General features: G+C 39.3%; 1 protein-coding gene across 1 annotated transcript; it reads right to left on the bottom strand.

The window, feature by feature from the left end:
• Window positions 1-41: 41 nt before the first annotated feature.
• On the bottom strand, window positions 42-9,337 carry laptm4a (lysosomal protein transmembrane 4 alpha). Its single transcript, XM_031744740.2, has 7 exons — window positions 9,109-9,337; window positions 5,139-5,259; window positions 3,601-3,677; window positions 2,443-2,565; window positions 1,445-1,540; window positions 1,207-1,305; window positions 42-992 (listed from the first exon to the last, which is right to left on the bottom strand). The coding sequence occupies exons 1-7, from the start codon at window positions 9,274-9,276 to the stop codon at window positions 918-920; spliced, it is 759 nt and encodes a 252-aa protein (XP_031600600.1). The 5' UTR covers window positions 9,277-9,337; the 3' UTR covers window positions 42-917.
• Window positions 9,338-13,357: the final 4,020 nt, after the last annotated feature.

Below are 13,357 nucleotides of genomic sequence, written 5' to 3'. Positions count from 1 at the left end.
GTTTATTTATAATGAGAAAAAAAAAGACGAGAACTAAGATGTAATAGTTTTGAAAGGTTTATTGAAGTCAAATGTATTTCTACTAGAATAAATCATATGATCAATATAGGAACGAGGGTAAGGTTTGCCGATAAGCATGCAACAACTAATTTTCACAAGACTAGCCATTTCCTACAGGTACCAGGTAAAAGTTTTAAAAAAAAAGGCAGAGAAAATGATCCACCATCAGTGCCCTCTGCCCCCACAGTTTTCCTTAGCTGGAACAGTTTACTACCTTTGCCAACACACAGGGGCAGCAGAGAGTGGTGATGATGTCTAAGGTGGGGGTAAAACTTAATTACAGTGAAGCTAAATAAATAACAGACAAAAAAGTGCTACAGACTCCATTCAAGACTGAGATAGAATCATTTACTTCTTAATGATTGGGGGGAAAACTGTAACACAATGCAACAATAAGTGCTATAATAAGTGGATTGTCAGTTTGTTTTTCTTTTAACCTTCATATATCAATCTATTAATGGGATGTGCTGGATTGATAAGAGCATTTCAAGCAGTTTAACTTTCACATATATCCCTTTTACTAAGACACCAAAAAAATGTTGGCAGAAGTTGGGAGTGGGATGGGGATGCACTTGTGCCTCTTTTTAAACACATTCATTCATTCATTCATTTATTTTCAGTCATGCTCTCATTTGCCACCTTTCTTCTCTCATCTCCAGAACGCTCTATAGACACTATAGACATACAGCGGCTGAGGGTGGGTGGGAGGGTTGAACTAAACATCTTCAGTGGTCTTACACTTACACAACAGGTCAGAGGGGTCGGGGATAAGGTTAGGGCAAGAAGGAATGCATATGATGGCTGTGCATGTGTGTGTGTGTGTGTGTGTGTGTGTGTTTTGGCAACAGGGCTGGTGCTTAGGCTGGCATGTAAGGAGGAGGCGGCTCCTTCTCTGGCATCTTCATGGCCATCTCATAAGTAGGCAAGATGTACTAAAGAAGAGAGAGAAACATTTAAAGTAGCTCATTGTACAGAGAGCGGGGAAAAAACAACATGAAACCAAAAACCCAACCAAGCAGAGTCTCTGTAATAAACAGCAATGTCTCTGAAAAAAGGAATTGAGAGTCATGTTCTGCCTCAACTACACCATCACGGTGCTAGTGTCTCAATACTTTCTGTTCATAGATACTGAGGTGGCTTGCATACCTGGGGAGGGGTTTCAAAGGCAGGGTACACAGCGATTTCTGGCATGTTCCTGTTGTTAATATACTTGTAGCAGTTCCACACACAGTTGATCAAATAAGCCTGGAAAGCAGAGAGAAAACTATTTGTATCGTTACAGTCGACAGCTTCCCGTCTCCTCCTCCTAAATGAACACATATGCCAAAACCAAACAAACATACTAATAAAACTATGTCTGACTGTGAATAATTGATAGATTCACCTTGAGGATGATGAGAAAGGCAAAGAAGACCAGCACAACGAGCAGCAGGCAGCTGGAGTTCATATACAGGAGGTTATCCTTGTATGGGAAATCCGGCTGAGGAAGAAAAGGAGACAAAATGTTGATTCTTACTCACTTTACTGTCAGCACTTCCACACTCGAAATGTAAAAATACTACTATCGTTTTCTTTTTTTTTCTTCTGAAGCACCCTTACTGAAAGAATAACAATTAGCTAATTTGTTTTCTTATTTTTTTTCCTCTAGGAAATAACTTCTGTATGTGTAGAGATAAAAATCAGAATACTCTTTCTTATTATCGTTAGAAGCATGAAAAGCTTAGGTTGTGGATACGACGACTGTTGCTTCAGTGGTCATGGCTGCATCTGAAAGTACTCCCTATAAAGACTGACTGTTTACTAATTGAGTGTTTGATATATAAATGTGCACATTTACTCAGTTTTATTTATATAGCACCAAATCACAAAAACAGATGCCTCAAGGCACTTTATATGGTAAGGTAAAGACGCTACAATAATGGAGAGAAAATCAAACAACGCTCTTTAAAGAGGCACTTGGCGACAGTAGGGAGGAAAAACTCCCTTTTAACAGGACCTCATGGAGCGACAGCCATCTGCCGTGACCGGTTGGGGTTGATGGGAGGAAGACAGGTTAAAAGACACACTGTTGGAGAGAGCCAGTTACATTTATATGCTGTAGTGTCCATGAGACTTTCAGTGTGACACAAAAGTACACTACCTTCTTAACAACTTTGCATTTATGCAACAGCACTTATGGAAAATGATGACTAATAAGTGTCCGAAATCTCAGTTTCCGGCTGGGCATGGTGTGAATCACTAAATCTTTAGAGAGAGCAAAGAGGGCGATACTGGATAAGGGCCAAGTGAGAAGTTGTAAAGATACTGTCATAAATGGAAAGGGTGTAGTCAGATTGAGATATTGTGAAAAACAACATTGGACTTTGAACTGCTGACACTGACCAGCTGGTCCAGGTAGTCTCTGATCCTGGGTAGGTACGTGAGAGAACTGATGGCCACCAGGCAGCTCAGAGCAAAGTCAAACAGCTGGTAGCAGAAAAATGGGATGAGCCAGCCCTCACGATGCTGAAAAAAAAAAGGAAAGAAAGAAAGAAAGAAAGAAAGAAAGAAAGAAAGAAAGAAAGAAAGAAAGAAAGAAAGAAAGAAAGAAAAAAAGAAACATGATTAAAAAATGAGTCACTTGGGCAGATCTTTTATAATTTTTGGAAGAACCATAATGCAGATTCAAACCTTATCTCTAAACACTTGTCTTAATTAAGATAACATTAATATGTTTAGGGTTTATTTAGATCTACAAATCTTACAGCTGTGGGTGCACTACTCAGTTCTTAAGAAGTCTCCTTCCAAGTTTTAAACTTTATGATTCTGAGAATTTCCACTGCTCAGATTGAGATATCAGATGTGCTTTGAGGTAAACAAAACACAAACAGCTAACAATGAGCACCCATATGAACAGGCATTATCATAAATATATATAGAGAAGGTTTGAATCGGCAAAACAGTCCTTTCTGATACATTTTCTTTCTACCAAAGCACAGTGTACTCAGGTTCTGACAAAAATCTTCTTCAATGCTAACATTAAGTAGGAAATTGGATTTGGTACATTATAATTAAACACTTGGGTGGGGGTGGGGGTTATCTAAAAGGGGTACCTGGTATACTACAGTGGAAAAGGGTATCTGCCACATTTGTCTCTGGGTTTCTACCTGCACAGCAATCAGCATGCACAGTATACCCAGCCTGCAGATGGGTGTCATACTTTTAACTGTGCAGTCATCCATACTAGCAGCTAAATACAGGTCCACGTCAAAACGCTATCAAACCTGTCAGTCTTGATGCCATCAGGCAAGCCTGTGAGGTAAAGACAACAGGCAGTAAGATCACAGTATTGTGTGCTACAGCCCCATGACATCAGGGCTATTTGGTGTGTTTTTCTCCCTTGGTTACCTCTTATCCTGCTTCTTTTTCTTTTACACTTTCAAACACGACATTTGGGATTACATTTTTGCATTAAAAAAAGCATGACAACACTTTAAATATATTACATGCTGTCAAAGAGATTTAAAAGTAAAAAAATGATTATTTACAGTGCACACTTACAGTAATAGCTCCGTACACCATCATGGCACTGATAGTGAGCATCAACAGAGAGATGGCAAATCCAACACAGGCATTTTCTGTATGAGAAAAAGACAGAAGGAATACACTGAATGAATACAGTTAAAGATTTTACTACATTTTACTACAGCACTACTACTTTATTGTTAAACATACAGTAAGTGAGGAAGAATGGATTTTTGCCTGTGGTCTTTGAGGCAGCTGCATACAGTGTTAAGTGAACAGTCTCCAGGGATTCTCTCTTTCCAGCTCACTCCATTTTAAAGGCCAGCTCTGGGGAGCATTAAGCCTCTCGCTTTCAGTCAGTAAAGACGTAATGAAACTCAGTCTGGTATAATTAAAAGGTCTGCCTTTCATATCCTCCTCTCTCTCCCCATCACTTTCTCAGTCTCTCTCATACTCAACTGTTCTGCCTGTTGCACTGGAGATGCTGTGAGACAGCAACTACAGCAATGCGGTCCAGACAAAATCTTCCGTTATTCAGTAGCTCAGGCAGAACAACATGTTCACTGATGCATGAACCTGACAGGGGACTGCCGCTCAAGAAAAATACATTTAATAGGGGCAAATGCACACACTGCAATAATATATTACAATATATTTTTAAAGCAGGAAGACGAACAGCTAAAATTTTATCAACTCATAGTTCCGATATTAATAACACAGGATTTTGTATTCATACCAGCATATCTAAAAGGAGTATTTAAAGAAATGACCTTAACCTCAAACCCACAGACCCACTTTCACCTGTTCTTTCTATCAGCTGCACTACTTTTTAAAATGACTTCGACTGCTGAATGAGTGGAGGCTGATGAAGCTGCCCTAATGGTCACGACTTTTAACAACTTAACCCATCTGAATATTAACATTGCCTTTGCAAGCAGTGGACATCCTCCAATGTCCTATGTGCTGCCACAAGCCTGTTATAGGAAGGTCACCCCATGGCCGATGTGGCCCTCCTCTCTCGCTGAGTCACTGTTTTAGAAAAATGAAGAGGCCTTCACCAAGCCAACCAACAAAACAACTGCCAGCTAAACAAAACTCACTCAGTCCTGCCAGCCCTGCCCCATCGCACATGCACAAATATCTAAACAAACATAAATCCTCAAGGAGTCACAAAGGAAGTAGCACCAGTGGCACCACACCCCAAACTACATTTTAAGATGACACGTAAACAACTTAACAGTGTTCTGCTGTCCTTGTGAATTTTGTTTTGCAGTCAGTGTGGAGCTGATCTCCCAGTGGAAAATGAATCACATGATCAACCACAGAATAACAGCGACTCATGAGTTAGTGGAAAGCACTGAAAAGAAAAGACATGGCTCCACTATTTATTCCAATGGAGTGAACTAATGTTTCACTGATTCTACCTCAGAGCACAAGCCCTTACTGTCATAGGACGCAGCACAATTCAAAGACCAACCTTTGAAAGTTAATACTGGTGTATGATCCACTAACCAGAATACAATCCAGTTTTTTTTGTTATGAAATTCGTTTTATGACAATTTGTTTTTACTTACCAGACATCCGGTCAGAAGCAAAATAGTGGTCAATGACCTCATACTGCAGGTCGATAGTGGGGACGTTCTCTGGGTGGGTCACAGCGACAGTGAGCAGGATCCCCATCAACAGGTTCACTACCTGAGTGGAGGAAAGAGAAGGTTCAAAAGGGCTTTAAAATACATAGATATGTATTCCTTTACCAAAAGTAGATGAATATACAATTACCATGCACTTTTACATCAAGAAGAACTATTTTGGGACACATTTTAGATTCCAGAAACATGCCAACACTGAAGCCGAAAGGCACAGCAACAAGTATACTGTTGAAAAAAATCAACTGAAACCACTGGTTACATAAAAGGAAGAGAAGTAAACTTGTATGATCAGATAAAGATCACAACACGATTGCAAAACCTCCTTCTTTGCCTTATCTGGGTATTCATCTTGTTCCATGATTCAAGAAGGCACAACAATATCTTTCAGAAACTGTTCTGTTTTTGTTTTCTTTGAATGCTTTCAAAATTAGGAGTCTAGCACATACTGTTTAAGCCCAAAGATATTAAGTGAACCCAATCTGGAAGCCCCCTTACACCTGTGCCCTTCAACTTATGCTCTAATTACTCAATGACATAAATAAAACCTACACTGGGTCTCTGTTATGTAGCCTTCAAATTCTCCTTTGATATCATCTGCTTGAAAGATCATTTTTATGCCAAACATGGATGCCCGAATTAATCACTGCTACACACCATTACCGACTTCCCACTAATGGGCCACGGGACCAGTTCTGATCCGGTGCCTTTGAAAAACCAGCCCACATACTGACAGGTTAAACCAAACACTATTTTAAGAATCTTTTTGGTGACTCATTTGTGGACGGTTAAACAAGAAAACACTCTCCTTATCTTAAAGTGATTAACGTGTCAAAGTCACTTTCAACTAGTTTGATTTTATCATGGACTAGCAACCTGTTTTTCATATACTCCACCTGCTATTTGACAACTGGGAGCCCCAGCTGGATAAGCACTTGAGAAAATTGTAGCTTGAAAGTAAAAACAACATCCCAAAAAACTCTAAAGTAGCACAATTTAAGCTGAAAAAGTTCAAAATTGTTAAAAAAGAAACACTACAAAAAACTAAGTACACTTTTCAATAACTAAAATCTGGAATGTATGACACTTGGTGTTATATGTAACACATAACCCCAGACTAGCTTACCAATTAGTACTACCAGCTATCTTTACTGAATATGACCACATATGTATTGTTAAGACTAAGTGACTGACACATCTGAGACACAATATTTAAATTTTCTAGATCAAAATTACTGACAAAGAGGTGAATATTTAGTTATTTAGTCTATCATTGCTGACACCAGCATGCATGCAATTTAGGATCCGTTAACCTAACGTGCATGACTGTTGGAGGAAGTCTGTACACCTGGAGAAAATCCAAACGGGCAAAAGGACAACTTGCAAACTAAACACAGTAAAGCCCCAGCTGGCCAGCAGACTCAGAACAGGAACCTTCTGGCTGAAGCAACACTGTTAACTGCTGCACCACCATGCTGCATCAACTATACTTAAGTCCCCAGCTCGTAGGTACGTCTTCATTTCGCCTCTCTCAGTAACTCTACTTCCGCTTTTTACATTAACAGTAACAACAAACAAGCCTGAGATGCCTAAACCACATTAAAAACCATGTCGCTACATACTCTGTATTGAAAATAACAGAGCCTGCTGTTGTGTAGCGCTGTCTGAATGCACAGTGAGTAGGGCTGTGCCATATTATAACAGCCATGATAATTTATACCACGTGTTATAAAAGTGTCATATCACAATATCACTGCTATAGCAACATCATGTGTTAAAGTTCCCCAGTGTGCAACAAGGAGACAAGCTTGAGCATGAAAGCAAGAGCCATGGGTCAGCCTCCAATGATAATTTATTACCTAAAAAGGAAGCTACTTCAACATCCTCCAACAAAGTGCAATACTTTACAAAATATGCAAGAAAAATGGTTCTGCTAAAGGTGGAAACAACACACTTGTTTCAAAAAAAAAAAAAATTACACAGTCGAGTACAACCAGGCTACAAGGCAGGAGATATGTCTTGATGTAAGCTTAATCATCCAGGTAAGGATGAATAATATCCACTCACTTGGATGAGTGACTAAACATTTCACCTACTAAACTCCAAATGAACAGAATCAAATTTCTGGAAAGGAGTAGGTACTAACAGCTGGTGAAGTTCAACGTAAATATAAACAAATGACTCCACCAAGCAGCACTGCAACTTGTTAGATGCACCACATATTACAGGAAGAGCAAACGGTGGCTGGAAATTATTCGTGTGGTTAAGCTTGTAGTAGGGCTTCAACAGCTGGTTAAGAAGCTCAAGCCAAGATACAACATCTCAGGTAGATTTTTTTTGTGACAATATTGTACAGCTCCTGTAGTATTACAAGGTTACAACTACTTTATTTAAGCTAAAGTGTTAAGCAGACATTTTCTATTTTTACTTGAAATATCCCAAGAGAAAACTACCTGGAATACTTTTGTGCTGACATTTGATTTATGCTGTCACTAGATATATTATAACTGTTGAACTATAATCCTGCTGTTTGCGTCTTGTTTTATTTGATTCACACCTTAAATTAGGAACTGAGTCATTAAGTTACAAATGCAGCTGCCTGCAAATATAAAAAACAAACTGTTTAGTTTTTTTTCCTATATTGTCAGAAATATTTATATATATATATAATATATGCAAGTTTTCTTGGAATACTGCGACGTAATATTGAGGCTATATCACCCACCCGATAGTGAGCAATACTATACGTATACATGTACGGCTTGAGCTGGGCTAAAGATGAGCGAACATAAAACCCCAAAAAGAAAAACAACAACAAAACAACAAAGGAAAGAGTGGAGGGCTTAACTTTATAAACTCCATCGAAGTTTTTATGGATATTAATTTGAGAAAATAAGCTTGGTATAATGTGTGTAACTGCTAGTATTTATTTATCTACCAGCCATTCAACTGATACGTTGTAACTGTATGATTAAATAATGTAAAATTGACACCTCGGTCGATTACGAGTGTTATTCATTTAACCGACTGCAGTAGAGAGCATTATGGACACGACCGAGTGATTTGGGAGTCGCAGTTCACGTGTTTAAACCAGGCAAATTTTGTGCAGCTGCAGAGGGGTAAAAAAAAGCAAAACGGGATTTACATACGCAACCAAAGCCTGCAACATCTGCTACGTGATGTGGGCAAAGGAAAGGGGGATTAATTCAGTGAGCGATTTAACTCTAACCAGCCAGCAGAGCTGCAGCAACAAGATGCGCAAAAAACAGTTAGCTAACCTTAGCTACATGGGCATGCCCAATTACTTTACTTTTGACTACTTTAATACAACTGCCATCACCATCACCACCACCACATATATGAGACACAATAAGTACCATTATTGTGTTAATTGCGCGTTTTTGGTTTTTTGGGTTCTAAATCTTATTATGGCCACTATTTGTTAACCGTTATGTTAGCAAGTTAGCGAAATGTCAGCTACGCAAGTCAAATTTCATGTATTTTAATATGCATAATAACCAACCAGCTGCTGATGACTGCGATAAAATGATGAATCACTACCTGTTGTCTGCGTTTCAGTTTTCTAACCGAATTTTTTTTAAACTTGTGCGAGTTTGAGACTAACAGAAAGCAAAATCCGACATGACAGCAGTAGCGGGTTATTGCTAACCCTAGCTGTCTGTTAACACTAACTCGACGACTAAAGAGTCCAGAGTAACAGCTACTTCATATTTTAGTCCCTAAAAACTATCGCAACAAATTCTCAGAGCCATTTTCACCTTGTATTAACATCCTTCGTTGCATAACTTCCTACTTTGGGGAACTTAACGGAACTGGTAAAGTGCTAGCTAACGTTAGCTTACTGACCCCTATCATTGCGAACCACAGTACGTACCATGTACCATGTTCCCAGGATGATCGTCCCCGTTCGGACGTGGCAACATCCGCAACACTTGGTGGTGTACAGTCTGTCTCGACTGGGTTTAAAATGATGCATGTCCTCTACAAGCGTAGGGAGAAACATCTGAAGAGCTGATCGCGGAGGAGAAATTCTTCTCAGCATCAACAGTCAACGAGCGAATGCGGAGGAACGCCCACCACTTCCCTGACGGCCTGCGCGCAGCGCGCATGAAAACAAACCCTCTGACGGGCAGGAAAAGGCAGGGACACCAGGGTTTGATTGACAGGGGGTTCAACCATTGGCCGCAAAGAAATAAAAAAATTAAATAGGCCTAAATAGATTTACTTTACTGAATATTCCTCAACGCAAAAATGTTCATAAATTATTTTTATTTCATCTGCACACACCTCATTTTTTCCCCCTTGCATCCCCCTCTGCCATACCAACCCCTGCATGTCCTCCTTCACTGCATCCATAAACCTCCTACCTGCCAGCTCTATCTTCAAGATCCAATAATTTTCCTCTGTACATTTCCAACCCATCTCAGTCTCGCCTCTCTAACTTTGTCTCCAAACTCCTCGACCTGAGCTGTCCCTCGGATGCACACATTTCCGATCCTGTCCATCCATCCATTCTGTGTATTCTGTGTATTTATTATCTCACTCTTATTGCCTGTTTATGCCCTGTCCTTATCTTCAACGTCATGCTGCTGTTTTATCTTAATTGCCCCTTGGGGATAAATAAAGTCTTTCTGATTCTGATTCTGATTTTGATCCTGGTCGCTCACAGTGAAATTCTCAGCATGTTCAACTCTGCCACCTCCAGCTCTACCTCACATGTTTTTTGTGTGCTACCAGTGTCTCCAAACCATACATGATAGCGGGTTTCACTAACATCTTGTAAACCTTACCTTTTAGACTTGCTGCTATCCCTAACTCACATCTCCACCTGTTCCACCCACTTTGGAAGGTTGACCATAGGTTTTAAACTCATCTACCTTCATCTTCCCCCTCCAAAGACATATTCTGACTTTCCTCTACTGACTGTCATTCCTCTTTTCTCCAGAGCAAATCCCCACCTTCACGCGCTCTCTTTTACCTGGTCTCTGTCATCTGCAAACATCATAGTCCACAGTCTGTCCATCTCCGTTGTAAATTAAATCACTACTACTGCACACCACACTACTGTCACTGTCGCTCTTATATCTCAGGTAATAATAATAAAAAATAATAATACTATTGAAAATAATGAAGCTCACTAACACAAAATATCTTACAGATGATATTTATTTGGGTATTATAATTTAAAGCCTTTCAGTTTGTATTGAGCCTACAGGATGCAGTGTATAAAACAACCTTCTACTTAATCAAGGCTCTGCAGTTCTGATCATCTTTGAGTAGTAACACGTGCCATGCAATAAAATGCACAAACTCTCAGTCATATGCACATATAAGCAAACTCTGTGGTTCAAAGAAACCACCTATGCACATAAAAAAAAATCAGATTTTAATTGTTACAAAGTTGTTTTATTATTGATTATTACATAAAAAAATAGACATACATATACGCAACATAAAACATGTTGCATTACAGCAGCTATAGCGGTGTTATGCACTCTTAAATGAGCTGCCCCTTCAATTCATATCTCATATCACATGGGTCACATAGCTTAAAGTAATGGTGAATGACACAGATTTTCCTGCTTATCAATGGTCCCCACATTACAGAAATTTTGATTATCACTCTCTGGCAACTTAACAATGGTTCTCATTTATTCACCCGTCCCTGTAAAACATGACAGAGTAGCCAAGTTTCTACAAAAAAAAGTTAATTCGCCTGCTTTTTTGTGTTTTATTATTACATTGTGATTTGTCAAAATGTCTGGTGGACAGGCCTGTTTCACTCCATTTTCTTTAGAAGTGCAGTAGATATTTTTTTTGCCCGTTTAAAGGCAAATATAAATGCTACAATAAGCTACCTCTTCAAAACAATTAAACAGAAACTTTCATATAATGATAACTAATTACATATTAAATTGTGCATCTTTGCTTTACCTTCATTCAACCAAACACACTGAAGGCAATTAAAATTACACATCGTAACAAAATCCCACATCACCCAAAACTCAGAGGATACGACCCCAGTGCTACAGCTACTCAGTGTACGATGAAGGAATCACAATTATTTTTAAAAGACGGACACCTGGAAGATCATCGATTTAAAAAATCCTTCATGTTTTATCTTAAATATAAATACATTCAACAACAATAGACATATTTCACTTTAAGTGCATAAGAAATATGAACCCCACCTTCCTTCCAGAGACCACGAGTAAAGTATGCATTTACAGTAGATTTTGAGGTACATAAATTGGCCAGTAGCATCAACTTATCAAACAACGGCTTTACAGTTATCAGATGTAGGTGTGGTTAAACAAGGAATACTTTTTCCCTGTTTGGTTTCTGATAATAATGATCTAAAGCCTTCTCTGGGCCCAGACTGTAGCGGTCCTCCTCCTCTTTCTTCTGCCATTTGTAGATTAATATTGCTGCCACAGTTGCTGCAAGAGCCAATCCAGTTACTCCCCCTGCAATAACACCTGTAAACATAAACATAGGTGAGCTATACTAGAAAGTCACAGCTTATAGCTTTCTCATTGTGCCATATTGCAAAGTACCTGCAAGGAATTCACTATTCTCAAAGTAGCTCCTGCTGTTTGCTATAATAACATATCCAGAGTCATCGTCTGCTGCAGACCTGTGCGTGTTACCAAACGTCTTGTCTGAAAAGCCCTAAAGCAAAAGACAAGACAGTTACACACGATCACTTCCTGTTACACCACTAACGTCAACAGGTGAAGAAATCATGGGACTGATTGAAGTAAGTCATACATGGAAAGTAATCTTGGTCTCGTCTCTGGTTTCTGGTTTCAGAATTCTGCCGTCTTTGCTGTTGTGCTGATCTTCAGTTACACCTGGCAAGAGTGCAGTTAGAGAGGATGAAACATACAGTGGTCACGTACATCATGTCAAACGGGTCATTAACATTGTATAGATGAAGAATTACCCTGCTCTGACCCATCTCCATCTCCAGAACCGGAACCAGAACCATCCAGGTCATAACCTGATCCCTCCAAGTCCTCTGGAGGGACAGAAAACTAACATCATGGGAAAAAAAACACAAGAGGGTATTTAAACATGCTGACTGCTTCCCGTTGTATTGTTAGATATGAAAACATACAAGAGGTGAAGGAAGCTAATGAAGGTACTTTCCTTAAGAAGCCAATAAAGACATGAATCATGTCAAGGATACAAAGTCCCACAAAAAAATAAATAACCTGAAACACACACACACTGTGGCTGACAAGCCCATAATGGCACAAGTGATTAGATTGTTACTGGCATGTAGTGTCAAGTAGATGACTTTAAGCGGGAATACAACTCCACCCATTTGGCAAGTAATTAAACTTAACAAAATACAACTTCAGGGAGTAAAAATAAATACAGGTGACATTTAGTTTAATTCTTTAGCTAGAACAATCAGAATGGGAATGTCTAGTCCTCCAGTGAATTCAGAACCCAAAGTACAATAAAACATATACAATCTGTTGTTTATGTGTAATGAACAGATACAAGCCTCATAAGGAAGCCATTCTACAGCTGCAAGAAAGAGTTTGTGTACTCTTCGACCGGTATTCTGCATTATCTCTAATAAAATGTGCTCTGTTACAGTTACAGGCAAACACAGTCATACTAAGCCAATAAACCGAGGCTCCACTGAGTCATAACACAGCCTCCAAAAGCTACTTGAATTCATGTGTTACAGTTTTAGAGATGAGATATTCAATGTGGGTTGTAAACATGACCCACCATACAGAGTCTGTACTGGGAAAGTTTGCTTTTCTCGAGAAAAATTGGTTGAACCATGAACAACATTCACCAAATAAACCATTTTCAATGACTTGAGTATGACAAACACTATTATTATGGAGGGAATCAGAACCCTTGATGCTCTCCCAGATTGTGGATGCCCTTCAAGAAGGCGGTAAACAGAACCTGAGGTTATGAGAAAATACTTGTTGAAACCTCTACAATGCCATTATGACAATGCTCATGGAGAAATGACACTAAAAGCAAAAAGGGGGGGAAACAAGGGACTCCACAACAACATAACATCGTGGGTGGCTGTGGCTCAGGAAGTGGAGTGGGTTGTTTACTAATCAGAAGGTTTCATGGTTTGATCC

Source organism: Oreochromis aureus, linkage group 15, assembly GCF_013358895.1.
Source record: "Oreochromis aureus strain Israel breed Guangdong linkage group 15, ZZ_aureus, whole genome shotgun sequence".
In the NCBI taxonomy this organism is placed as follows: Eukaryota; Metazoa; Chordata; class Actinopteri; order Cichliformes; family Cichlidae; genus Oreochromis; species Oreochromis aureus.
This window is presented reverse-complemented; position numbering and strand designations above follow the sequence as displayed.